We start from the raw sequence: 24,490 nt of genomic DNA, 5'->3' as shown, positions 1-24,490 counted from the left end.
ATTTCCTGGTTTACTTGCTTTTCTCTTGTGCTGCTCATCTCAGTGATACAAACCGCACCAAAATTACAGGATCATGACATCCCCCTGGCTGTGATGGAATTGGTCCTCAAAGTATATCCTTACAATCAGAGATATCCGTGGCTACGCAGTTACTTCCTACAGATTCTCTTCCCATTTGGCTGTGCCTGCTCAGAGTTCCCTGGAGCCCCAAATGACGCTTCCAGTTGATCGATAGTTTGTGATACTCCCCATGAAGGGCCGAATTTTAAAGACAAAGGAAAGGCTGGGGGCAGCCTGTCCATATAACCAAGGTCATGCAATATAACCCTTCTGCCTTCTCCTTCCCCTCAAATCAGGGTCCATTTCTCAACAACAGCAACTCAGGAGAAAGGGGAGTGGTGTCTCCCCTTTGCCTTCCATCAATATCAAAGATGAGCTCTGACTTGTGACACAGACAAGCATTTCCAGGTGTCACTTAGGAATGGGCTGATGGGAATCCACAGTTGGCAGAGGACTGGTCCATACCCTTCCCTCCACGTCCAACATGTGAGATCTCTCCCTTGAAATGCTGATGAACTAAAAGCAAATGGACTCCATTTCTTGTCCATTCATAGGGACTTAAAACTTGACAAATTGCTTAGCAATATTAATTGAGGGCTTGGTAGCATAAATATGTCTGAACAATGAAGGTGAGAGATGATGCCTAGGGCACAACTGCTATACACAAAAGCAAGCAGGAGCATGGCCGTATCAAATAACCTGTGTGGGTGTGAAAAAATTACTTAAACCACCAATGGCATTAAAAAGAGTTAGAAAATATTAGTTAAGAAATGCTACCATAATGATGGCATCATTATGTTAATGGAAATTACTGAAGCTAAGGTTATTTATAATTTGCTAGCCTGAAAAAAAAGTTACATATAGTCCATTACCAATGAGATGACAGGGGTTATGTAATGGGCAGGCCACTTTAGGTTTCACATTTACTTCAGACATCTGACGGGGAGAAAATAGGACTTTCTGTGATAGGATAATTGCATAGTGGAGAGTAATTCAAATAGGAGATGAGGATGATAAAATCACTCTGATTCAACTAATCACTGGGAAAAGTGATGGAGGAAAATGATGAAATCAAGCCAGAAGAGACAGAGAAAGAGATCAACATTGTTTAACAGGCAGGAGATGACAGGCTACATTAAAGGATGGGGTTACTGTAGTACTCCATTTCTTCCCCCCCAGTACTAACTGAACCTACTTTCACAGACTACAGGTGTTCTTATTGCAGTTTCCTAAATTGCTACTGCCAGACTCATAAATATTTTATATACATCAATGGAAATGTTAATAAATCAGGGTTGTTCGTGAACCAGGTTTCTCTTACACATGTCCCTCAAGTCACCACTGATTCACACTAGGAAATACAAGGTGGGGCACCTGAACCTGGGACCCAACTCCAACTGCTTGGGAAGTGGGAGGGGGGCTTGGAAATGGAAGATTCCTAGGTGTGGAGCATCAGAGTGATAGGGCCAAACCTAAAATCTATTCTGTTCCTGAGCGATTAGAAAAGAGGGGGGTGGGGGCCCAGCACGGTGGTTCACGCCTGTAATCCCAGCACTTTGGGAGGCTGAGGCGGGCAGATCACAAGGTCAGGAGATAGAGACCATCCTGGTTAACACAGTGAAACCAAAAATACAAAAAATTAGCCAGGCGTGGTGGTGGTGCCTGTAGTCCCAGTGACTTGGGAGGCTGAGGCAGGAGAATGGCATGAATCCGGGAGGCAGAGCTTGTAGTAAGCTGAGATTGCACCACTGCACTCCAGCCTGGGCGACAGAGCAAGACTCTGTCTCAAAAAAAAAAGAAATCAAAAAGAAAAAGAAAAAAGAAAAGAGGGGGGTGGAGTCACTGTCAGGTGGGTGGCATGGGAAAGGACCTCACCTTGTTTCACAGTGGTGCATTCCAGTGCAAGGCTACAAATAATGACTCCCCTGCAAACCCATGGGCAAATTTGGACCTGAGGTCTTTGCTCTTCAAATGTTCACAAATCTCACAGGCAAACAGCAACTTTTCCTAATGGAGAATCAAGGTATCATTAAAATATGAAAAAAGTCACACTCACTGCTCCCCTGGCCTCCAAAGGGATATCTCATTCCAAATGGCATATGGGTCTTGACTGTTAACAAGAGAGCCACATGGCTCACAGTGAGGACCAGGCCCATCTCTACTGTCCCCAGACTAAACCCCTATGTGACGTACAAACTTTCTTTAAAGACGGGCATGGGGAAATCCACGTAACACTGGACCAATTAACCAAGATGTTACAGGCTTGAGCATCAAGCGTGATTACAGAAGGCCTGTGCATTTATTTTAAAATACATAGAATACGCATTGCAAGGAATCTGGCTGCCTTTATCCTGGGAACATTTCAATTTAAACAGAGCAACTTATTTTTTCTTCTCAAAGGAACTACACCCACCATATCAAATCGTCTTTTTTTTTTTTTAACTTCACTAATTTAACACAAAAAGGTTTTAAAATTAGGCAATACGAAGATGCTAAACCCAGTTCATGTTCCCTCCTGTCATCATCCAGGTGCTTCCTGAAGCTCCAAGACTACCTCCTATCAGATGTTCACAGGTTGGAAGGCCCTTTAACCAGCTGTAACAGCAAACATTTACAGAACATTTACTGTTTTCCAGACACTGAGCTAAATAAACACCTTACATAAATACAGAGGTGCTGCAACCCCACCACCTAGGTGTAAAAATTAACTCTGCTGAGCCTTGCCCATGTGACCTGGGCAAATGACTTCATCCTGTCAAGCCTGTTTGGTCATTTCTAAGACAACGATAACAACAGTGTCTCACTCCTAGTGTTGATGCAAGAATGAGATGATACACATAAAGTGATTAGCACAGGGGCTGGTGCATCTGAACTCAATAAACGTAAGCATGTATTTATTACATCATTGACTTCTCCTAACGCCGCCAGGCTGATAAATGAGGAAAAAGAGATTCACAGGGGTTACTCAGCTTTGCTCACTGGTCTCCCATCTTGGGGCAGAACTGAGATTCGGGACAGTTCCACTACTTCCAGAGCCCATGTCTCACTGACCACACGGACCCACTGCCTCAAGGAGGTGAGGTCTAGGTTCTGGTGCTGGCCGGACCTCTGTGTCATGGCAGCATGCTGCATGGCCCCCTCCTCCCGCCCCTCCCAATGCTCCCCTAATTCCAGACACCAGGGCTACTTTGTCAATTGTGGAAGCAGAACCTAAAGATATTTATGCCTTTTTCTCCTCTAAAATTCTGTGATTCACAAAGAAATGCAAGCTAAAACAATATGTCCCCCTCTCAAATTGACAATGCTGTTACCAGTATTTTTTTTTTTTTTTTTTTTTTTTTTTTTGCAAGGATTTCAGAGAATAAGCACTTGCACACCATTCCCGCTGGAGCAGCTGTGAATTGGCACAACCTTATCTGGACAGAAATGCTTTCATATGCATAAAGAACCTTGAAGATTGTTTCTGAGCCTCTGAACTGTCTTCTGTGTTCTGGAATTCACATTAAGGAAATACACATACACTCCAGGATACTGAAGGCAAGGAGGCAGAAAAGAATGTGAACTCTGGGGTTATTATGGCTGGAGCTCTCTCTCACTCCTCACGTGACCTCGGAGAAGCTACTCAACGTCTTCCTCTCAGACTCCTCTTTTATAAAATGGGGATAACAGTAATACACATCATGGAGGTGTTACAAGGATAATATAAGTGAGTACATATATAGTCCTTAAAGGAACAGTTCACACGTAGTAGGTGCTCGGTTGGTTGGTCCATTGTGAATATACAAGAAGATTCACTGCAGCATTATTTACGTCAAAACGTGCAAGCAAGCCAGAGCTGGTGGTACATACCTGTAGCCCCAGCTACTCAGGAGACTGAGGTGGGAGGATCACTAGAGTCTAGGAGTTTGAGACCAGCCTGGGCAACATAGCAAGACCACATCTCTTAAATAAAAACTTTTTTTTTTTTTTTTTGAGCCAGAGTCTCACACTGTCACCCAGGCTGGAGTGCAGTGGCGTGATCTTGGCTCACTGCAACCTCCGCCTCCTGGGTTCAAGCAATTCTCCTGCCTCAGCCTCCCAAGTAGCTAGGATTACAGGCACCCACCAACACACCTGGCTAATTTTTATATTTTTGGTAGAGACTGGGTTTCACCATGTTGGCCAGGCTGGTCATGAACTCCTGACCTCAGATGATCTGCCTGCGTCGGCCTCCCAAAGTGCTGGGATTACCCATGTGAGCCACCACGCCCGGCCAATAAAAACTTTCAAATAACTCAGACATCCAAATATATAGGAACAGTTATACCAATTATGACACACTCATAGATTGAAATGTTATGCAACCATTTGAGAAAATCACTAAACACAGTGATACAAGAAAACGCTCAGACTAGAGCTTAGTTGAACCCTAGTGTACCTCTGAATGGTTTTTGGTCATTAGTGTACGCATCACACAGTTATAGGCCCATGCTGTACGGCTGTACAATTAGTGGCAACTTGGCTAAAGGCATAAATTTGTCAGAATAAAACTGGCACAGGAACTCTCTATGAAAAGGGCAGTTTTTGCCCCTAGTGACTGCTTTTTCTGGCTAACCAGACTGTAAAAATAAAAGTATTTACGTAATAGATGAGTGAGTCAACTTTTATCTTTGAGAGATTGGTTCATCAATGCCATCCCCTGAAGCTGCCTTTGTGTCTTCAGGCGATACAGGGCACAAACCAGAGGCACTTACCCTGACTGCCTCAGACTTCTTGTGAAACATCTCTTCCATGTTCTTTGCCAGCTTCTTTACCAGTTGGAGGCCATCGATTTCTTCTATGGCAACGTCTTTCTCATACTCTTTGTATTTCTGTAAGAAGAGAGGGCAACGTTCAAGACACGTGACGTAAAACACACCTGTGATTTCACCCATGGTTGACTCAAATTCTCAATAAAGACAATTTTTCATTTAAAACCCATCACATACCCTGGTAGTTTATCTGTTTAAATGTGCAGATCTCAAAGTGATCCCTGTGGGTCCCTCAGACCCTTTCAGGGTCCAAGAAGACCTCATTTTTCCAACAGCATGTCTACGTGAAGCCAGATTTTCTTCAGCAACCAATCACAAGAGATTGAACACAGAAGCAGATAAGGGAATACACTTATTTCCTCTTAAGTCAAATATTAAAGAGATTTGCAAAACGAAAAATTTTTTTATTCTGGAAAGTATTGTTATTTTCCATAAAATATATAATAATATATACGTTAGCATGTAATGAGTTTTTTTATCCTTGTATTAATCACTTTTTGAATTTCTTGGTTTTAATTTCTAATATGGTAAACATCAATAGATATAAGTAACCCACATAAACAGAAGCTCTCAGGGGGTCCTCAGGACTCTATAAGAGTGTAAAGGGGTCCTGAGACCCAAAAATTGGTTTAACTAAATATTTAATTTTGTTCCTAGTGGAAGCAAATATTGTTTATTAATAGGAACCTTCCAAATGAAGTTTATAATACTTTTAATGTCAACATGAATGCATGACATTTACTTGGTTATCAAAGAGCTGGAGAATTAAAGATGCTGGGGAAGATATATTTACTCTTATTTGTGGGGAAACTCTGAATCAGTTTACTAATTTCTCACCCCAAGCTCTTACCCAGGGAAATTAAGGGGCTCCACATCTTATCTCGGCTCTAGGGACCTTAAGAGTTAGTTGTGAAAACGAAAATGTGTTACATTTTAATGGCAGAATAATTTTTGAGATATAAATTTATATTTTCTCTCCATTCATTCCTCCCATCCTATACCTTCAAAATGTAAACAGGAAGGCTCAGTTTCTCCTTGACTCAAGGATGGGTGTGGGTGTGTGTGTGTGTGTGTGTGTCACAAAACACTTCCCTTCCTTGCTCAAATGTCCAAGTCTTTTGAGGCAGTAATACTGGGTATCCTGAAATGAGATTACTGTTTGAGGACAAAGGGAGGAACTCTAAGGAAAGCAACGAATATAAAGAGAGAATTCCTCAGATCTTTAAACTAAAACAAAATCCTTAGAGCCTGGAGATGAGGCTAGAGGCATCTGGCCATGTGTTTTAGGAGCAGCAAGATACCCCTCTCTCATCCTGGGCAACCTAGTGAGACCCAGTCTCTACAGATATTTTTGTTTGTTTTTAATTAGCTAGGTATGGTGGCACATGCCTACAGTCCCACTACTTGGTGAGCTGAAGTGGAAGGATTGTTTGAGCCTGGGAAGTTAAGGCTTCAGTAAGCTATGATTATCCCACTGTACTCCAGCCTGGGTGACACAGTAAGGCCTTGTCTCAGTAAAAAAAAAAAACAAAGATACTCCTCTTACCCTTACAGGCAGGTAAGAACCTAGACATGGACTCCCCAGCACCCCCCTATTCACTGGCAGAGGGCAAGTGGGAAGAGATCCTCAAAATGGGCACCAGAGCCTCTGACCTGAATATTAGACCCAAGAGCTTGGAGTTTCTCAGCATTAAGTTGATCCTGGAAAAATTAAGAAGTTGTATTTCTGGACCATGTGAGTCTAGACCAAGATTGACATCTGCTACACTGCTTATTAGATGTTTTGAACCGCTTTACATGGTCCTACAATTGATCATGAGCTGTAGTTCCAGGTTTCCCCCCACTCTCTGAAAACATCCATAGAAATCTTATGAGTTTCTCTTGCACATCACTTGAAAAACCATTTATTCCTTTAATCTAGACTTTCCTCTCTCCCCACCAAAGCTGTCCTGTTCTCCAACACATAAAGGCTTCATGCTCCACTCCAGCCCCCAAAACCATCTGTGCTCTTCTCTCCTGGCATCATAGACTGTGTGGCCCTGGAAGCAAGGACAGGTCCTTGTGGTTGCTCCCACGGCCCACAGCAGACACAAAAGACTTCTCTGGATGAAGCCTATTGCCCAGTAATTGCAATTTTACAATGCAAGGGAGATGCAAGGAAGGACACAGCTGCATTTTCCTATGGTTCTATAAGGCTGCTATGGTTTGAATGTGTCCCCCAAAGTTCATGTGTTAGAAACTTAATCCCCAATACAGCAGTACTGGGAAATGGGGCCTAATAAGAGGTGATGAGGTTATGAAGGCTCTGCCCTCATGAATGGATTAATGTTGTTATCGCAGGAGTAGGTACGTTATGGAGAAACTGCGTTTGTTATAAAAGCCAGTCTGGGGCCGAGTGCAGTGGCTCATGCCTGTAATCCCAGAACTTTGGGAGGCCGAAATGGGTGGATTATCTGAGGTCAGGAGTTCGAGACCAGCCTAGCCAACATGGTGAAACTCTGTCTCTACTAAAAATACAAAAAATTAGTAATGTGTGGTGGTGGGCACCTGTAATCCCAGCTACTGGGGAGGCTGAGGCAGGAGAATCACTTGAACCTGGAAGGTGGAGGTTGCGGTGAGCTGAGGTTGCACCACTGCACTCCAGCCTGGGCAACAAGAGTGAAAATCCATCTCAAAAAAAAAAAAATGTTGTGGTAAGTCAAGGACCCCGAAGAGAGGGACCGGCTGAAGCCACAGCAGAAGAACATAAATTGTGAAGATTTCATGGACATTTATTAGTTCCCCAAATTAATACTTTTATAATTTCTTACGCCTGTCTTTACTGCAATCTCTGAACATAAACTGTGAAGATTTCATGGACACTTATCACTTCCCCAATCAATACCCTTGTGACTTCCTATGCCTGTCTTTAATCTCTTAACCTCATCGTCTTTGTAAACTGAGGAGGATGAATGTTGCCTCAGGACCCTCTACAAATTGTTTGTAGAGCATGTGTGTTTGAACAATATGAAATGTGGGCACCTTGAAAAAAGAACAGGATAACAGCAATCTTCAGGGAACAAGGGAGCTAAGACTTGGAGTCTGACTGCCAGTGAGCCGGACGAAATAGAGCCATATTTCTCTTCTTTCAAAAGCAAATAGGAGAAATATTGCTGAATTATTTTTCTCAGCAAGGAACATCCCTGAGAAAGAGAATGTGCCCTGAGGGTAGGTCTATAGATGCCCCCTAGAGGTGGCCGCCTTTTACAGTCGAAGCCAAAGGGATGAAATAAGCCCCAGTCTCCCGTAGGGCTCCCAGGCTTATTAGGACAAGGAAATTTCCGCCTAATAAATTTTGGTCAGACAGGTTGCCTGCTCTCAAATCCTGTCTCCTGATAAGATGTTATCAATGACAATGCGTGCCTGAAACTTCATTAGCAATTTTAATTTCGCCCCATCCTGCGGTCCTGTGACCTCGCCCTGCCTCCACTTGCTTTGTGATACTCTATTACCTTGTGAAGTTTGTGATCTCTGTGACCCACGCCCTATTTGTGCACTCCCTCCCCTTTTGAAAATCGCTAATAAAAACTTGCTGGTTTTATGGCTCAGGGAGCACCATGGAACCTGCCGACATGTGATGTCTCCCCCGGACACCCAGCTTTAAATTTCTCTCTCTTGTACTCTTTCCCTTTATTTCTCAAACCAGCTGAGATGCTTAGGGAATAGAAAAGAACCCACATTAACCATCAGGGGTGGGTTCTCCCAATTAAAAAAAAAAAAAAAAAGCAAGTTTAGCCCCCTCTTGCTCTCTGGCTCCCCTTGCCCTTCTACCACCCACCACGGGATGATGAAGCAAGAAGGCCCTTGCCAGATTCAGGCCCCCTGACCTTGGACTTCCTAGCCTCCAGAACTGGAAGAAATAGATCTCTTTTCTTGTAAATTACTCAATCTACGGTATTCTATTAGAGCAACACCAAACACAGTAAGGCAAAGAGTGACTTTACCTATCCCTATTACCTTGGGAGGTTGACTGGATTGACCTGGGAGGTGGGGCTCTGGCCAGCCCAACCCTGGCTCAAGCTAACAGCGTGCTCTGGTATGTGAATAAAACTTCAATGACAATCACTGAGACTATCCCTAAGTTCAAATGGAAGCCAATATCTTTGGAGCTAAAATTCCCAGGAGATCTTTGCTGCCCGCCAGATGTGCTCCAAAAACCAACATTGAAACCCAGCTTATACCCAAGGCTGATTTACCACCAAAAACGCAAAGTTCAAGACTGGGTAAAACAAATGAAACTAATGCAGTCTAACATTTATAGTCAGTGAAATGAATGTCTAAATTCTGTAATTAAGGTAATCTAGAGACTTAAGATAAAGAAAAATAAAATGGATTTCAAAATTCATCTTAACTGAAGTTTTTGGTTTTAAACCAGGCCCCAACATTCTGGCCCACATCTGTTACTTGCATGTGTTTCTCTCCCAATAGGCTTCTAGAAGGGAATCGATTTAGGTAACTCTGACTTTCCACCAAGTTTTCAATGAGATCTTCCTAATCCCACTTCCTCTGAGTCTGCTCTGTGAACAGAAGCCCCTGGCTTTATGGCAGGTTGTCAGTCTCCCAGGACTACTGGTGCCTGTAACATCACTAACTAATCTGAGCACAAAGCTCTTTGCCAAGCTGTGGATTCCAGATCTGGATAAGCTGAGCAGTTTCATGGTTCCACTCCTCTTCTAGTCTGAGTACCCACCCTTCAGGCCACATACCAACAGGTGTTCCCTGCAAATGAGCCAAGAATATACTACTTTCTTATCATCCTGGGGAAGTTATCTCATAAGCAAAAAGCACTCTGGCCTTCCAAGACATGTTAATGCCTGCTGGAATCAGGTCAGAATAATATAATGCCTTACGCTTTCCAGGAAATTTTCACTTTGCTGGAAAAAAAAGATTTTGAAGAACAGAGACCCAGTGATAGTCATTAATCAATCAAAAGCCCTTAGTAACTTAAGATGTTGATATATATCAAAATCATTGAAAAGGTACCTACAGTAGAAAACCAAGCAATTTGACCTCCAGTAACTGGACGGGAGCTACTCCAGTAAAACAGAATTCTATATAGCCATCCCAAACTGTGTCAAAGAATACAGGAAACAGTGTCACAATATATGACAGTAACCGCTTACTTTTTGTTTTAAATCACTAATCTCACACACACATGCACACATACACACACACACTGCTAAGAGGACATACACCAAGTGTTCACAGCCAGCTGTACAATCACAAATGATTTCTTTTCTTTCTTCTTTTGCTTACCTGTATTTTCTAATTTTTCAATAACTATTTTACATTCAAATATATATATAAGTTGTAGTTACATTTAGAACAGAAGACGGGCACCTAATAAACAGATTCCTTTAAGGGAATGTGGTCCCAATTAGACTCTTTGTAGTTAAGTGACATGTCTTCATTACCAGAGTCTAAGAAAGTCAGTAAAATGAGTCCTATGTGTATCACAGGCCCAGGAGGGCGCCAGAAGCTTTTCACCTATTAATTTGTCTAATCCTCACAACCCCCCATGTTGCAGGTGGAGAGCTGAGGCACAGAGAGGGTCACCCAGCATTGAAGGTCAACTCGTTGGAGGGTCTAAACCTAGCAGGGTCTTTCTTCTAAGTGTCCATCTTTTGACCTTGTGGGGAAGGGAGTGGAGGAGTAGGTGACTGAGGGTCTAAAAATTTGCAAACTTATTTCAGAGGACCCATTTTGCTACCATAAAAGCAATTGTTTTGTTGATTTTGTAGCCAACAGTCACTTGAACTTGGCAAGAGAGGCAAATACCAAAATCTGGAGACATCGGCAGTTAATCGGGGCCGCAGCGGTTTAACGGCTACTCCAGGCCGCCAGGGCACATTTGAAGTTACGAGAGTTGATGGTTCCTCCACAGGGCCTCTGCGGGGTGAGCTTGGAGCCTTCCCCCAAGGAGCAGACACAGCTGTCAACAACAAAAATACCTGGAGAGGGAAAAGCAAGCCCATTCTGAAGGCGGCCCTGGAACCTCAGTTGGAAATTACTCCATGGCCACATGCAGGCTCCCAACTGGCTTCTGCTCCCTAAGTACCAAGAAAGACCTGGAGGAAAAATACCGAAAATTCTCCCTTCTCCTCCTGGGGTTTGCCTCTCCACACAGCTGTGCAGGCAATGGGGCTTTTTATTTTCTATAGCTTCAAGGATGCCACTATAAACTACTTTTGCTTCATGTAAAAGTAGTCATCCTTCAACTGGGAAAAGGAGTTAAGAAAGTATTACAGGTCCCTGTAAACACAAAAGGAAGGCGGAGAGGAAAACAAAAATGGAAGCAATGACTATGGCACCAGGTGAAAGGTTTGAGCCAGGCTGGCCTTGCATCCTGTCTCCAGCACTCCATTTATTTGTTCTGCAAACTACACTTGGTGTCTCTGGCATGCCAGGCAGGGTGCTAGACACCAAGCACATAATAACGAGTAAAGTGATGTTTAAGAAAGCCTGCGGTCTAAATTATCAAAAGAAGATATACAAATAGCCAAGAAACATGAAAAAGTGCTCAACATCACTAATGATCAGAAAAATGCAAATCAAAACCACAATGCAATACCACCTTACTCCTACAAGAATGGCCATAATCAAAAAAATTTAAAAAAAAAAAAAGATATTGGTGTAGATGTGGTAAAAAGGGAACACTTCTACACTACTGGTGAGAACGTAAACTAGTACAACTACTATAGAAAACAGTGTGGAGATTCCCTAAGGATCTAAAAGTAGAACTACCATTTGATCCAGCAATTCCACTACTGGCTATCTACGCAGAAGAAAAGAAGTCATTATGAAAAAGATACTTGCACACACGTTTATAGTGGCACAATTCATGATTGCAAAAATGTGGAACCAACCCAAATACCCGTCAATCAATGAGTGGATAAAGAAACTGTGGTACAGATATACGATGGAATACTATTCAGCCTTAAACAGGAATAAATTAATGGCATTCACATCAATCTGGAAGGAATTGGAGACCATTTTTCTAAGTGCAGTAACTCAGGAATGGAAAATCAAACATCATATGTTCTCACTCATAAGTGGGAGCTAAACTATGAGGATGCAAAGACATAAGAATGAAACAATGGACTTTTGGGATTCAGGGAGAAAAGGAGTAAGGGTGGGGAGCAGGTGAGGGATAAAAGACTACAAATTGGATTCAGTGTATACTGCTTGGGTGATGGATGCACCAAAATCTCACAAATCACCACTAAAGAACATACTCATGTAACCAAACACTACCTGCTCTCCAAAAACATGTGAAAATTAAAAAAAAAAAAAATTTAAAGAAAGCTTTGCTTTCTTTGCTAATGGCTAGGATATTCTGAGGAGGAAACAGGCAAGGAAGATGCAGCATCAAGGAAGGTCTGGTGAGGGTAGTCAGGGCAGTGACTCCCATCTTGCAGAACTCTTTGAGGACGACAAGGCTGGGGGTGGGGTGGGAGGTGCAACAGGGGATGAAGACACCAGGAAGAGGGAGCAGCAAGGAGGAAAGTCCAGAGGAGAGATTCCCGGGGCTCAAGGAAGTGCTCACTGTCCCACCACACTGGGGCATCGATGGCCACGGCGGATGACTTTGGTAAGAGATGAGGCCAGTGAAGTGGGCAGAGGCCAGGTCATCAAGGGTGGTGCGCTAGGAGTAAGAGTTTGGACCCCATCCTGATGTGGGGAGGTGGGTGGGGCTGTGGGGACAGGCAACAACTGGAGCCACCACTGGGGTTGAGGGTAGAACACATCACATCAGTGATCAGGTATGTGCTTTTGAATAACCTCAGTGTGCAGAATAGACAGAAAGGGGGCAAAACTGGATGGAGACAAAGAAGTCAGAGGCTGCAGTGGCCAGGACTCGAAAGACGGCAATGGGGAGAGGCCACAAGAGGCAGAGGAATGAGAGGCAGGGCTCCTCGAGAGACATGAAGGGCTCTGGGGGCCAGACAACAGCAACTCTGTGCCAGCTGGCTGGGTCACTTTAAGGAAGCCATTAACCTCCTGAGCCTCAGGTTCCTCATCCAGAACTCGAGAGATGATGATGTCCGTCATCCAGGGCTGCCCTGCAGTCTTACCAGGATGAGGTCGGTCAAAGCCCCCAGCACAGTGCCTGCACATAATGACCTACCCCCAAGCCTAGTGCTGCCTTATTTTTCCCTCTTGACATTCCTGGCTACAGAGGATTCTAGCAAGCATTGTGTTTTCATATTCCTAAACTGAAGCTCTCGATGTAACAGACAAATGCCGACAGGGTGGTGGATGATGTTGGTGTCTTCGCTGGGCCTAACCCTGGCTTGGTGCAGTAGCCAGAGATGCCCCAGCAAGGCAGCCTGTGGATTTAGCCAGGCCCAGGGTCTAGGCAAAACACATTCTGTGTCACATTTGTGACGTGGAAGAAAGGCAAGCCTGAGAAACTTTGTATTCTCTCTGTCACAAAAGAGCCTCTGAAGCTTCTATCCCTTCTGTTAGCAGAATCAGCATTTGGCAAGAAATCCTGTGGTGAGCCAAGAACATTTATCATTTGAGAAGGGAGACACGGAAATGCATTATTTCTGCAGCATCTATTTTGCCAGATCATTTCACACAAACACCACCAAGAGAAAAGCACTACTTCACTGTCAGAACACTTAATGTTGTTCATACGTCTGGGTCGTTTTTTTTCCTATGTGAGAACGGTGTATCTAAAAGTGAGTCGCCTAGAACAGCCCCCAGAGAGGGAGCTCCAGTCAGGAGACTTCTGGCCAATCAGAATTAATTAGGATAAAAGCCAAACATGGAAGAGGGGCTCTGGGTCCACTTGGCACCAGGAAAAAATTACCCTCTGCAGAGGACAAATGCAGGAAGCAGCATTAGCCAAAGAGTGGGTGCATGTTAACACAGTCTCTTGGCTAAATTTTCTCATCAAAAATTGAAATTACACCTCTAGAGTTGGCATAATTAAATCACTGCATGAGGATTAACAGAAGGCCCTGGCGGGAGATGACACAGCAAGGACCTGCCCATCCCCAAGTGAAAACGTAGAGCATTTGCCTGGAAGTCTGCGACCTGAAACCAATGGGCTGCTTCTCTGTCATTCTCCCAAGCCTCTGGCACTTCCCTTAAAATCCTCGAATCCAGATCCCCCAATAACCCTGACAATGGGATAGCAACCCAGAGATAGTCCAAGCCCTTTAAGTCGCTTTGTTATGTAAGAGTGAAAGAAGCCTCACGTTCCCACCCTAAGGTTTTTTGTTTGTTTTTGGGTTTTTTTTTTTTTTTTTTGTCTTTTTATTCCTTCAAGCTCTGAAATAGCCACAGCGCAAGAGATAAATTCATCAACCCAATCATTTAAGATGGGATTATGCCAATACAAAAAACAAACTTAAACTGAAAATGTTGCTATTTTCTTTCATTCAACAAATATTTACAAATCATTTACCATGTGCCAGGCTGTAGGGAGATGGGGGGAATGTGTTGACAAACACATGTGGTTCCCTTGGGGTAAAAGGAGGCTTATTTTTGGTTCATTTTATTTAAAAATAAGTTGACGCAGAGCTGCATGGATCATTTCTATGTAAACTTGCACCCTCATATCCTGCACAGCTGGTCTGTGTGCCTCCTCTGGAGGGCACACTGGTCTGCAATGCAGGTATGTTACTTCTGCCAGATGTGCAAGGGTGCTCTGGCCAGGGACAGGAAGGACCGGCCATCACAGTCACCAGGGAGAAAGAGGATCACAGGAAGGGTTGTAAAATGATGGATTAGTCAACGTTCCCAGAAAAGGGGATGCCTATGCAGCATATATGATTCCCTGCTTCCTGGAAGACGTAGTCTATGAAGGACCCTAGTAATGTAATGAGATGGTCATAAGTCATTATGAGGTAGGACATCTGGGACCAAGGCTTGATAGAAAGGGGCAGCAAGGAGAGGTGCGGAGGGGAGAAGAGAAACAGGGGACAGTCTCTTTAGGTTACATGTAAGATGTAAGCTCATCCTATGTCCCTCCAGTGGGGATAGAGTGATGTAGTTCCTACTTTGTCTCCCTCAACTTACTCCTAGTGAAGATAGCTGACCACAATGGGTCCAGTGGAAAGAATTTGTGTCAGTATTGCTGCTGTGCTACTGACTTGGAGCCTGGTAGCAGCATCCTGCTTGGCTTAGAATTACTGGCCGGGGTTCAAATCACAGTAGAATCACCAAGGTGCACTTGCTAGGGGCAAGCAGTCCTAACACCAGCTTAAAGTTTGTCATGGTGCCTAGGACCAGGGACTCTCTAGCCAGATGTTCCATGTTCAAGTCCTAATGTTACCATGTACTAGCCACGTAACAAGATGATGAGCCTCCACCAGGGTCCTTTCCTTGACAGTAAAGTGGATGAGACCAGACCTCCCTCACACTGCTCTGGAGCTGATCAAATGATGTGAAGTGTGTAAAGTACGCAGCAGAGTGCTGAACACAGAGTAAAATACTCACAAATGATGACGGCGATGGGAGAAGGTAATAAATCTCAATATTTGTTCTAAAATTTCTGGAAAAGGTCATTCTTTTGCCTCAACAATAAGAAGAAACATGCAACCAACATTTATAACCTAACAGACCAACTAGCTCCCTATGTTGCTCTGGGCGATGGCATTTTTCTAATACATTCACAAGGTTCCAAGGGCTCTTCAATAATAATTATTTGGTGAGGACTCTATTCTGGCAGAAATTGGTTGCTAGAAGTCCATATTTGTATGTGTGCATTGAGGGGGCAGAGGGAAGACAATTTTTAGATATGTTACTAAAGATGTTGCAATAAAAACTAATGTATAATTTTGCAGTCTCTCCTTATAGACAGTGTCGTTTTCTTATGACATAAATGTACTTAGTATTCCTCTCAACCCAGTTATTGCATACAAAGGTGTCACTTCAAAACACAATACTCCAAAGCAATTATGTTTTCAAGTAAATACACATCCAAATCCTTTAAACTGAAGTTAGGACCACTTCTTCTTAACCATCACAAAAACAAAACTGACTTCATGGAACTCTCAGCCACAGAAGAACACTTTTCTAGCTGAAATGGAAAGTGCCCCATTGTATGAATAATTCTGTTTCACACAGGTATTCCAATCAAGTGTCTCCAAGGTCAAAAACACCCATTGTTAATGCTGCACTCTTCCAGATCTAGTGAAGTTTGAGGACAATCCTTGAGGAATGCAATTTTTCTGTCAAAGCCACAGGAACAAGAGACAATTTGAATCTGAACAAAAGACTGTTTTAGAAATGATGAAGAGAGAGAAGAGGACAGGGCACTGAACTGCAACCCGAAGAGCAAGCAGAGAGGAAGCAGAGAGGACGCAGGGAGCGGCTCAGCCCCTACTTCTGCAGGGCTCAATGTGGCAAATGGATCCAGCTTGAGGAATTCAGAACGCGATCTGTAAGCAGCGCCTCCTTGGTGGGGTGAGAAGCATGGAAATGAACCAACACTGAAGGCAACAGTTTCCTCAGCGTGCTTTTAAGAACTTCCAGCTAGACGAGAGGAATGGTGCGGTCTAAATGACTTTCCATGGTGCCTTCTGGCACCCCCTCAGGAGAGCACTGTCAGTAGAATGATCGGGGGTCCCAGTCCCAGTGCCCCCAGAGCCCACGCTCCCAACTAGCTCTTTAGAGTGCCCAACTAAATCCCAGAGATCCAGGGAGGCTGTGCCCCAGAGCAGCTGGTTCTGCCATGGGGGGTCTCTGACAGATTTCCACTACTTCCAGATTGTCAGGTTCTGGATTAAAAGATGGCTATCTCTCCTCTCCTGTTTTACTGTCTATACTCAAAAAAATCTTGATAGGTCTCATAAGCTTTTCCTGTTCAACACAGTCAACTGGACAAATGCCTCTCATAAACTGTAGCTCTATGGTATAAAACTGAGTGTGAATACTGCATTACATTCCTGTTTTAGATAAAGGAAATTAAGTCAGAGGCAAGTTACTATACCAGCTATTGATACAACCATCCTTGCCCTCGTATGGGGGCATCACATAATGCTTTAAAACTGGGGAATTAATCTGTCTATTAAACAAAATCCAACAGTCTCAATGCTTATTTTAAAAACTCCAATTCCTAAGTATTCTCTAGATTCCTGCATGGGCATCTGAGGCTCTGAAATGAGAATGTTTATGCTATACATACATCCTCACAACCCCACAAGCCAAAACAATAATTACAAGTCCATGTATGCTAGACAAGAAATATCTCTTTGTATGCATTTATGAGTATCTTTTATGCACACCAACAAATTTAACTACAGCACAAATGCAAATAATAAAATGTTACTGTACAAAGCCTGCACTACTTGATATGGATTGCTTTCTGCAGCCTACTTTTTTCAAACACATTTTTCTGATGTTCCAACTGAAAATAATTCACCTTTCCTGCTCCCAGAAAATCAGAAGGAATGACCACAATAACAATAATGTATTATTAGTAAGAGCAGCCAGCATTTACTGAGCATTCACTTTGGGTTGGGGAGACACTATTTCCCCCACTTTATAGGTTAGGGAACCAAGGTATAGAGAGAGCAAGCAACTTACCCAAAGTTAGACCACTAGCAAGGAGTTTATTAGTTAAGGGGATACTAGCCATTATTATAAGAATAACCCCCAAATCTCAGTGGCTTCACACAATAAAGGTTTATTTCTTGCTCATGTAACCATCCATGAGGAAGTTCTTTTCATCAGGTAGCCTTCCACATAGTGACTCAGGGACCCAGGATCCTCCCATCCAACAGCTCCGTTCTCCTCTCAGGCCTTGGAGTCTTCCGCATTCAGCCAGCAGATAGTGGGAGAGGGAGTGGAGAAGGTGTACCTGCTTCTTGAACTCCTTAGCCTGGACGTGACCCTTATCAGCTCTGCTCATGGTCCACTGGCAGTAATTAGACACATAGTCCAATCAGACGAAGGAGGGCCTGAGGAATAGAACCCATGGCTCAAAGTCAACACTATGGAAACAGCAGCTTAAATCACCAGGGGAGCCAGGATTTGAACCCAGGCAGTGCAGCCTCAGAGTTCATGCTCTTAACCACCACACCTTGTGTTAAAAGCTTGATAAACCACAGCCATATGAAACTTCAGATTAAAACTTGGCTGGGATGGATACTTGAGAGCTGGTGCAATCAAGTCACAATCTACAGAAAGAATAACATAACCCAAGCACTTGTATGTGTAATTATGGTCAGAATCAGATGTTAAAGGCCAAGATACTGCAACACAGAAAGGAATACATTATAAACAATTCTTAGACCTTTTGTCTGACTTCCTTAATCCCAGCTCAAATAAAACTGCTATTTGAATAACACCAATGACCTTCTCTAGCACACAATATTAGTTGCCCAGGCGCCACAAAAGTTAATTGGCTTAACTAAAGTCTTTTAAATTCTATATCCAAGATGTCCTGGAAATCGAAGGCCATCAATGAATGAGTCTGCAAGATCCGTAACAAGCTTAAAGCTAATACTATTTGCAGCTGCTCAAATGGTTTCTGTAGTTACAGAGCCAAAAGTCAGAATGAGAGTCAGGAACCTGCATCTGAATGAATCTTTAACTCTATCACCTCCAAACTGAATACAGAGTCGCTGGTTTACGGCACAGCTGGACCCTAGCTTTTCATTGGGGAAGAGGTGATGGCTGAGTCTTCCTTCCCACGTTGCGAAGCTTCCTCTGTGAAAATATGGGGAGATTCTGACATAGAATTCCCTACTGCCGATATCAGAGGCTAAGAAAAATGACCTGCAGCATCAGCATCCTTTATGGAAACACCTCGTTGCCTCCCATTTGCCCACAGCAGCCCACGGGTCCTCCAGGAGATTGCAGCAGGTGACCTTCCAATTTGAATCACCATAAACAGTACTAAAAATGGGGGTATTATTATACATCAGAGCCATCCCTACACTGAGATGCAAAAACACCATCATAACCCTCTAAAAATTTCAGTGTCACCAACTTCAGAATCAAATGATTTTTCTGACATATTTCACCAAGCCCCGCACCAGCACTTTTTCCCAACATCTTTAAAATCAGGGTGTTCAAATACAAAAGAACCCAGAAATAATCCATTTCAGACACCACTAACTCAAACGCCTTCAGAGGCCAGACAGGTCATAACAGGTGAGGAACTGAGCCAGTCTAGAGTTGGCATCAAACGGCAGAGCTTCCGTCGCACCCTAAGAAGTCAGCCACTTCTTGGTTTCTTTAATCTTTGTGTCCGCGGAGCGGGGGGCACGCCACGGCTACCCGATCTTCCGTTTGTGACGAGAAGCCAGAAATCCGTGTTTTTCTATGAAATCTCCCACTGAGTCCAGTTCTTTGAACATGCTGGGGCTTAGATACAAAATGTCTCTAAATATCCTCCTTCTCCTGAGGAAATTAACTTACACAGTAACACAGCCTCGCATCTCCCAGAAACTACTGATGTGCTGGGCAGCGACCAGGCTGCTTCCAGGCACCACGCACTCAGCCTCCAATCAGGCACCGCCACGATCTCCCTCGTGAGGTGTGAGGATGAGCCTGAGGCCCTGAGAGGGCAGTGGCCAGCCAGAGCCAATAAGGAACAGATGCCCACCTGGCTCACCAAGATGCCAGCCAGCTGAAGCAGAGCCAAGGTCCTTCTCTCCACTCACAGTTCCTTAGCCACGCAAGGGCTTGGAACTCAAAGCTGCTTTTCCCTACAGACCCCACGTGTGACCAAAAGCACTTGATTCCTCATACATTTTAGGTTGGTAGTCATGGAAATGGGAACCTGGAGTTGAGGAAGTTAATAGAAGTCCACACGTTATTCTCAAGATAAGGACATTTCTATGGTGGTTTGAAGAATCCTAGAATACTAAGAAATTTAACTAATACTTCTCTCTCTCTCTCTCTCTCTCTCTCTCTCTCTCTCTCTCTCTCATATACACACACATAAAATCACCTTGCTACCAATATTTTTTTCTCCTAACATCTATTTAGGAAAATATAAGAAAATTGATCAATTCATCCACATCTTCCTGATTATTATGCTGTAATGTGCCTTTAATGGAGATTTTCGGAGCTTTGGGTGGGGGGTGGGGTAGGCCACAGGCTACTCTGGTATCCAGTGAAGCCCATGGGCCCTTCCTCAGAATGATTTTTCTTAATGCGAAAAAGAAGATATATAGGAAAGAAACTCATTCTATTAAAACTCAGTTTTCAAAAGTGTTTAAAACGTGCATTTGTGATGCAGAAACACAGGTGTTTCTTCATGGGTGCATTAAACAATGAGATCTAGTGGTGAGTCTAGAGTCCTAATCACCAGTGTCCAGGATGAGCAACAGCAAGGAGATATCCACATCAGCCACGACATCATAGGAAAAGATCTGTGATTTCTGCTGGTGACAAAGTCACAGGCACTGCTGTGGTTTGTCATCTACATTTGTAAGTTAAGAAAGTCATAAATTTTGGTTAGAGGTTAGTGAAAGTAAAAGATGTCATTTTTTTCTCATCTATATTTATAGTCCCCTGAATTCTCCCAAGGCGGTAGATACAGGTTAAGCACCTCTGTGCACTTCCAAGAGGTGCTGGAAAAAGTCCTTCAGTGTGTGAACAGTGATCTGCCACTGCCTCCTACACAGTGTCGGGACAGGCAACGCCTATGGACGAATGCTGGTCTATGTCACTAAGTCGTGTGTACTGTCTGATTATTAGTATACATTCATCATGGGATTTAAGGTTTCTGCACGTTAAACATATACATAAAATTTTGGACATTTCCTGAAACAATGCCACTAGACAGTTCTGTTCTCTACGCATAAATTATAGTGTATGAGTTTCTCTGGGTGTTGTGTCAATAAATAATGATTTCTCAAATGGACTGAGGAAAGGTAAACACTAAGCTGGAAGCAATTTTATTTCAGGCCACAGGTCACAGAGTAGAATTAATGGGAACTATAATTTTTTTCCCTATGTACCACTAGGTTATTAAAATTCTTCACAAAGAACATAGGTTCATGTATTATTTGTGTGATTAAAAATATATAAAGTGTCAAGTTCAAAGAAATTTAGTAATCACTGTTATAAAAATATAATAAGTGTCTTGTCTCATAATGTGCAAAGAGGAGTATAACTGACTCACGTTTATGTTCAAGACATGAATTAAACAACCCATCAAACAAGCCTGGCCTTTGTCCACAGCTGCTATATTACCATGTCAAAATAAGTATTTTAATCAATGTCTATGCAACTATGTACTGTCACAGAAATCTGCTCATGAAATAATGCTAAGTAAAGATGCAAATTATACAAGTGTGTTGTGTTTATAATTAAAGCCATGTTAAAAAAAAAAAAACAGCAAAAGATGCTTGGAGGAACCACAACAAAATTCCAATTGCGCCTGTGTATGGTGGCAGAATTGTGGATGACTTTTTCCAGTTTTCTAAATTTGTTATGTGACATTGCTTTTAAATTGGGAAACATAAAGCCTAAGATGGAGAAAAATAGAAAAGTAAGGATGTGATTCAAATCCAGGCAGGCTCATTCGATAGCCCATGTCCTGACCTCCCTGATAACTCCCCTAAGACATTGGAAGGTAAAATGAGACTTTTTTCTTCTTACTAAAGCAAAATGTACTCACTGTAGGGAAAACAATCAGATGGTAGATGTAATCAAATAGAAGGGGAAAAAATGTTAATCCTCGTTCTCCCAAATACCACAGTTTACTCCTCAATTTATATCTTTACAGATCTTTTTTTAAACATAAGATTATAAGTGTAATTGTTTCTTTACAATCAAAGTGAGGTCATCCTATACATGCCTGAGGGATCTATTTTCAAATTATTTCCCTAGGAAGTTTAAGCACAAAACAGCTCATCCTTCAGCCCACCAAAATACAAACGGCGACGTGCAAGGCTCCGACAACCCAGGGCCCTCGTACAAACACGCTGAGACCCATGGGGTGGGTGTAGTGAAGACAATAAAGCAATGGGCTTCTCCAGGAAGAGGGGAGGTTCATTTAAAGCAACAGCCTTCAACCAGGACCATTCTGTCCTGCAGGGACTCTTGGCAGTGTCTGCAGACATTTTTGGTTTTCACAACTCAAGAGAAGAAAGGGACTTGCTACTGAATCCAGTGAACAGAGGTCAGAGATGCTGCTAAATATCTGCAAAGCACAGAGCAGGCCCCGCCACAAAGGATTATCTGGCCAAACACGTCAAGAGTCCAGAGGTTGAGAAAATCTGGGTTGGAGAATCATTTTATACTGAATGCATATAACACAAGCCCTGATGACTCAAGCCCAGTGTCCCTCCGGAAGCTGAAATTCTGTCCCAGGCATGTCAAACGGTGGCCCCTGGGCTCTTCCATGGAGAGGTTCTTGCAGCCCCACAAGGCGATCCCTCCCGCTGAGCAGCACTGACTGAGCAATAGAAAAAAAAAAAAAAAGAAAAGAAAAAAAGTCACTGACGAGGCTGACAGCAGATGCACACCAAATCCATCTTCTAATCGATTATGATAGCAGCTAATAACAGCTGGGCATGTCCTGTGAGCCAGGTCTCCCCTAAGTGTTTTCACGCCTCATAGCCTTCTCACAACGGCTCCTCAGACAGGCACAACTCCTGAGAGATGAGAAAACTGAGGCTCGCAGAGTTAACACCCTCAGTGAGGTAACATGCTTTGAAACTTCGGAAAGGCCACCAAACTCACAGACTCCAGTCGTAGATTTCATAGCACAGTGCATATGTGCAAACACACTCTGCTGGAAAAAATAGGCTTTTGAAGATGGCTCCAGTGAGAGATCTGATATATGCACTCGTCCAGTTGAACAAGAAACTCTTCTGAATTAATTTCTTCTTAGTAAACAAACCAGCAAAACAATTTCCATCACGAAATTAAACACAATTAGAAGAAAATTTTCACTTTCAACAACGCCCTGACGTTGTCAGAAAAGACTATAGAATCAAGTCAACCACTGATGTCTTACTCAATAAATAATTCCTAAGTACCTACTATGTGCCAGATACTATGCTGAGTGGTAGGACTACTCCAGAGAAGAAAAACAATGTGCTGTCCATCCACCCAGAGCTTAGAATCTACTGGGGAGATGTCAACTAAATAAAAGCACAGAATACACATGTCATTATACACCATGACAAATAACATCAAGTCCTGTGATTCTAACAAAAATCAAGTTAGATGGAGAGCAAAGGCCTCTCTGAGGAACTGCTGTTACCACGACTGAAAGGATGAGGTCATAGGAGAGGGAAAGACCAGAGACAAGAGACTCCCAGGCATGGAAAATGAAATGTGCCCACACCTTACACTCGGAGGATCCTGGAGTAAAAGTAGCGTGAAAAGGAATAAGATCACCCTCAATAACAGAGGGCAACAGGTGGAAAGAGGAGATGAGAGCAGGGAGGAGAGATCACAGGTCCCAGGACCAAAGCCCCAAGCAGATGCCTCCATGTACAACTGGATGGAGGAGGAAGAAGAGAGAAACAGATGAAGGAGGAGTGGACAGACAGGAGAGGGTGAGGTCACAGGGATGGGCAGTAAACGTCAACCCATCTTGAAGCTCACTGGGACATGGGCATGGTTTCCTCATTGCTAATCAGACTTTGGGAAAGGCAGTCTCATTTTCACTGTTTACAATTATTCACAGGCAATTAGGAGGTGAGAGTATGTGGAGAAGGAATGCATGCTCAGCTGCAGTGATGCTTTCAGCAAACAGTCTGGAAAACCAAACTCCAGATCAAGAATTAGAAGAAGATCCACCAAGCGCTCTTTCCATCTTATACTTGGGACCTTGCTGAATTTTTCCATGGAAGCTCAGTAACTCATTCACCTGAAAAACACTACCTTCCAAATACCTGAAAGATAAGATAGAAAGTCCCCTCCACAAACAAAGGGTATTTTAAATACAGACCCCTGAGCAACACCAACCACTTCCAAATCTTCCATCCTTAGCAATCACACAGAGACTTAACAATCCTAGAGGCCACACATCAATTTTACTGTACCTGAGAGATGCTGGAATTATTCTGGTGGAGAAATTGTAAGGCAAGAAGCCTTGACTGAAAGATTTTACCAGTGAGAGGAGAATGTGTCACTGAAGTACCTAGCTTTGGTGCAAAACTGAAAACAATACTCACGGTTTTCAGTACATCTCGGCTTGGTGCTGTTACACACCAATGCTAACTTGCAGATGCTAGATCAGGAATCAGAAAAGTGACAATGTGAGGCAAGAACTGTTTAAAGTTTCCTGTATAACTGTCTGACAGGCTTTTGTAGTTCAATTTTAGAGAAGTACTTTATTTTCCCTCTCTTAAATTATATATTCTATAATGTACATCAGACCTACATAAGGTATCTTAAACAACGGTCAGGTGGGAGACACGTATCTGCCTGAGTCACAGGTGTCACTTTTCCAAACACTGGTTAATTTAAAAGCAACACCGTTTCAAGGGAATCATCTACTCTCTTCCTCCTCCCTCGCAAAGAAATCTGGGACAAGTGTGTGTTATGTGCGTGTGTGTCCATGTGTGCACATGTGCCTGCTGTGTTTCATGGGATAGGATAAAATCTGGGAACAAGGAAAACTAGAACCAGTACAGGAAATCATGGACTATTTCAATAGGTAGGATAAC

General features: G+C 43.1%; 1 protein-coding gene across 8 annotated transcripts in view; it reads right to left on the bottom strand.

Moving 5' to 3' along the window:
• Positions 1–24,490, bottom strand: part of CACNA2D3 (calcium voltage-gated channel auxiliary subunit alpha2delta 3) — a 931,957-nt gene that overhangs the window by 729,367 nt on the left and 178,100 nt on the right. For all 8 annotated transcript variants that reach the window (XR_006695842.3, XR_010585145.2, XR_012431274.1 and 5 more), the window contains one exon: positions 4,794–4,910. Coding sequence is in view for 4 of the 8 variants with exons in the window: in XM_045384857.3 (XP_045240792.1) it covers positions 4,794–4,910 (117 nt within the window). In the remaining 4 variants the exon portion in view is untranslated. The remainder of the gene's footprint in view (positions 1–4,793; positions 4,911–24,490) is intronic.

The sequence above is a fragment of the Macaca fascicularis genome, chromosome 2, assembly GCF_037993035.2.
Source record: "Macaca fascicularis isolate 582-1 chromosome 2, T2T-MFA8v1.1".
Lineage (NCBI taxonomy): Eukaryota > Metazoa > Chordata > Mammalia > Primates > Cercopithecidae > Macaca > Macaca fascicularis.
Note: the sequence above shows the minus strand (reverse complement) of the source record. Positions and strands in the feature narration are given on the sequence as shown.